The 2,977-nt window shown below is 31.6% G+C and overlaps 1 protein-coding gene across 1 annotated transcript; it reads right to left on the reverse strand.

The window, feature by feature from the left end:
* Positions 1-211: 211 nt before the first annotated feature.
* Positions 212-1,276, reverse strand: LOC133812743 (histone H1). The gene is made up of 2 exons (XM_062246558.1): positions 1,015-1,276; positions 212-877 (listed from the first exon to the last, which is right to left on the reverse strand). The coding sequence occupies exons 1-2, from the start codon at positions 1,180-1,182 to the stop codon at positions 434-436; spliced, it is 612 nt and encodes a 203-aa protein (XP_062102542.1). The 5' UTR covers positions 1,183-1,276; the 3' UTR covers positions 212-433.
* Positions 1,277-2,977: the final 1,701 nt, after the last annotated feature.

A 2,977-nucleotide genomic window follows, 5' to 3' on the forward strand; every position in this document is an offset into this window, starting at 1 on the left:
TAGAAGAATAATCGAGAAAGTGAAAGGTGCTGATGTAATCACATTATGATACCTGCATTGCATATACAATGCATGGGGACGGGGGACCCAATTTTCGCGGTTAAGAGCCTCTTAATCCTTTTATTATCACACATTCAATCGATCACACGTACGATTAAGAAAAATATCAGAAAACAAGAAAGCCGTGATTGAGAAATAAGCAGCACCAAAATTACAAAGCTAAATTTTCCATTTCATTCGAAAGGTACCGAAAAACGCAGATTGCAGAGACAACCATATATATATATATAATCAAACATCTGCAGAACCTTCTAAAAGAAAAAGAAAAAGAAAAACTAGAACTTCATCATTTACATAAGATACCTAATTAGAAAAAAAGAAAACTAATATTTAATTTTCATGCTAATTTTATTTATTTAAAACATTAATTTGTTCAGGCAGCGGCCTTCTTGACCCTCTTAGCAGCCGGAGATTTGATCGACTTGGGCTGTTTTGGTTTCATAGGGGTCGATTTCTTGGCCTTCTTCTTCTTCGCCACGTTAGTAGCTTTCTTAACTTTCTCGGCTTTGGGTTTCTGTGTTGCCCTGGTTTTTGGAGCAGCGACTGATTTCGTTTTGGCAACTTTGGTCTTCTTCACCGCCTTGGCTTTTGTAACCTTAGTTGCGAGCTTTTCCTTCTTCCCTGCCTCGGATAATTTGTACGAGGCCTTGATCTTAATCAACTTTCCTTTGGAAGTAGAGTTCTTCAGTTGAAGACCCAACATCTTCTTGAAATTCGCTGGAAGCACCGCCTTGTGCTTCTCCTCCATGTATTTGGCGATCGCGTACGGACTCGATCCGCTCTTCTCTTTCAGAGCCAGCACAGCTTCCTTGATCATCTGCGAATATAGATTTACAACAACGATCGAATGAATCACAAACTGAATTCCTCATCGTCGATCGAAAAAGACGATAATCACAATTGAACTTACAATAATTGAAACCTAAATCGATCGATTACGTAAGAAATCAGTACCTGAAAGTATGGAGGGTGCGAAGCCGTCTTGGACTGCTTCGGCTTCTTTTCCTTAGGGACCTTAGGCTTCTTCTCCTTCACAGGCTTCGCTGCCTTCTTACTCTCTACCGGCACCGTAGCCGGAGCAACCTCGACGGCCGGAGCTTTAGTTTCAGCGGCGGTTGTCATCGCGAAATGAAGAAACGAAACAAAGACAAAAACAGAGTAAAGATGGGATTGGAAAATCTACTCGAAAACAGAGCGAATGTTTCTGACGCTGTTAAACTCGCCGTTGACGGCTTTTATAGCGAGTAGACGATCTCTGCCATAATGACGTGGCGAGTTCTGATTGGTTGGTATCGAACAGAACGGATCGCCAGCTTGTTAAGCGAATAATCTGGAACGTCCACGTAAGATGAATTGTAGCCATCTGATTGGGAAGTTGTTCTGATGAGATTTCCAGCATGGCTTTTTTGTTTTCCTTTTTTTCTTCTTTCATTCTTTCTTGACTTTGTAATAGTAACTATATGTGTTTCTTTTGGTGATTTTGATATTCAATTTTGTGACAATTTTTTCGGATTTCAATCTAATTTTTTTTATATATTTGAAGCTGAGAAAGTGAGGATTCTAATGTTGGTTAAATGATTAGTAATGGTTTTAATTTGTGTCACACATTAGTGTAGCAATTAACTTCTTTGGGCAGAAGAACAAAAAGAAGTATTTTTTTAATAGCAATATAGAAAATTATTATTATTTTTTATTTTACATTTATTTAATATGCAAAAATTAATCCTGACAAAAAATATATATATGTAAAAATTTATGAATCATGTATTTTTTATTAAATTTGATTATTAGTTATGAGAAAAAGAACAATGAATTAGTGAGTATGATTTTCAAAGAATCTATGTACATTTTTAGCTTAAAGATATATGATATTGGCACCTAAAGCTTTAATTATATTTGTGAAAAGTTTTAATAATAAATTTAAAAATTAAATCGCCCCAAGTAAATTAGTCCATAGACAAATTGACACACTGTTTTCAGTCTTTTAATAATTTTCTTCATATGATTTGTATATTTAAACACTAAAAAGATCTCATTATTTATTTATTTTGAGGAAATTTACACCCTCTATTTCTTTTCTACTTTTTCCTTTTCAATTTTTCTTAGTCTTTTTTTTTTCAAATGTACAATTTCCCCTACTAGATAGTAGATTATCTATTACACATCTTTTTATTTTGTTTTTTTACGAATAATATATAAATTAGTACTCATTCTACTTATTATTACATTAATTTTAGCTTTTATGGTACATTTATCAATCGTTATTAAGACTTTGGTTGGCATTACTTAGGGTTTGATTGGTAAGGGTTTCAAAAATAATTTTATCATTTTCAAAACTTAAAAAATGAAACCTCCCATGAAAATTTGATTGGCACACTTGTTTTAGAAAATAAAAAAAAACTATTTTTGAAAACTGAGTTAAAATCCTTCAACAAAATAGAAAACAATAATTTGTTGTTTTCTTTGTATTTCATGAATTTCAAATTTAAAAAACACTAAACCATTCAAGATCTCAAAAACTTATAATTTATTTTTAAATTCAATATTTTCAAATCATTTTATTTGAAAATAATTTTCTAAAACTATAATTTTGAATTAACTACCAATCAGCCCCTTATGCTTTCGTTTTGGATTTGTCAAAAAAATCTTTTTGGAGAAGCTCTAAAGAGTAGCGAAGAATTTTTCCACTAAAAAGATAAAGTGGATAATAAATCCAATCAAGCATTAAAAATGGCTTTTAAATATTTTTAGGCTAAAAGTGTTTAATTAAACTAAGACAACCAAAACCTCATGATCGAAATAAATCAATATAAGAAATGAATAAATATAAAACATTAAAAAATCAGAATTATTTCAAAATATTTTAATTTAACTAAATTTTCATTAATAATATTTTTAAAGTGAATATTTTTTAAGT

The sequence above is a fragment of the Humulus lupulus genome, chromosome 1 (assembly GCF_963169125.1).
Source record: "Humulus lupulus chromosome 1, drHumLupu1.1, whole genome shotgun sequence".
Taxonomy (NCBI): Eukaryota; Viridiplantae; Streptophyta; class Magnoliopsida; order Rosales; family Cannabaceae; genus Humulus; species Humulus lupulus.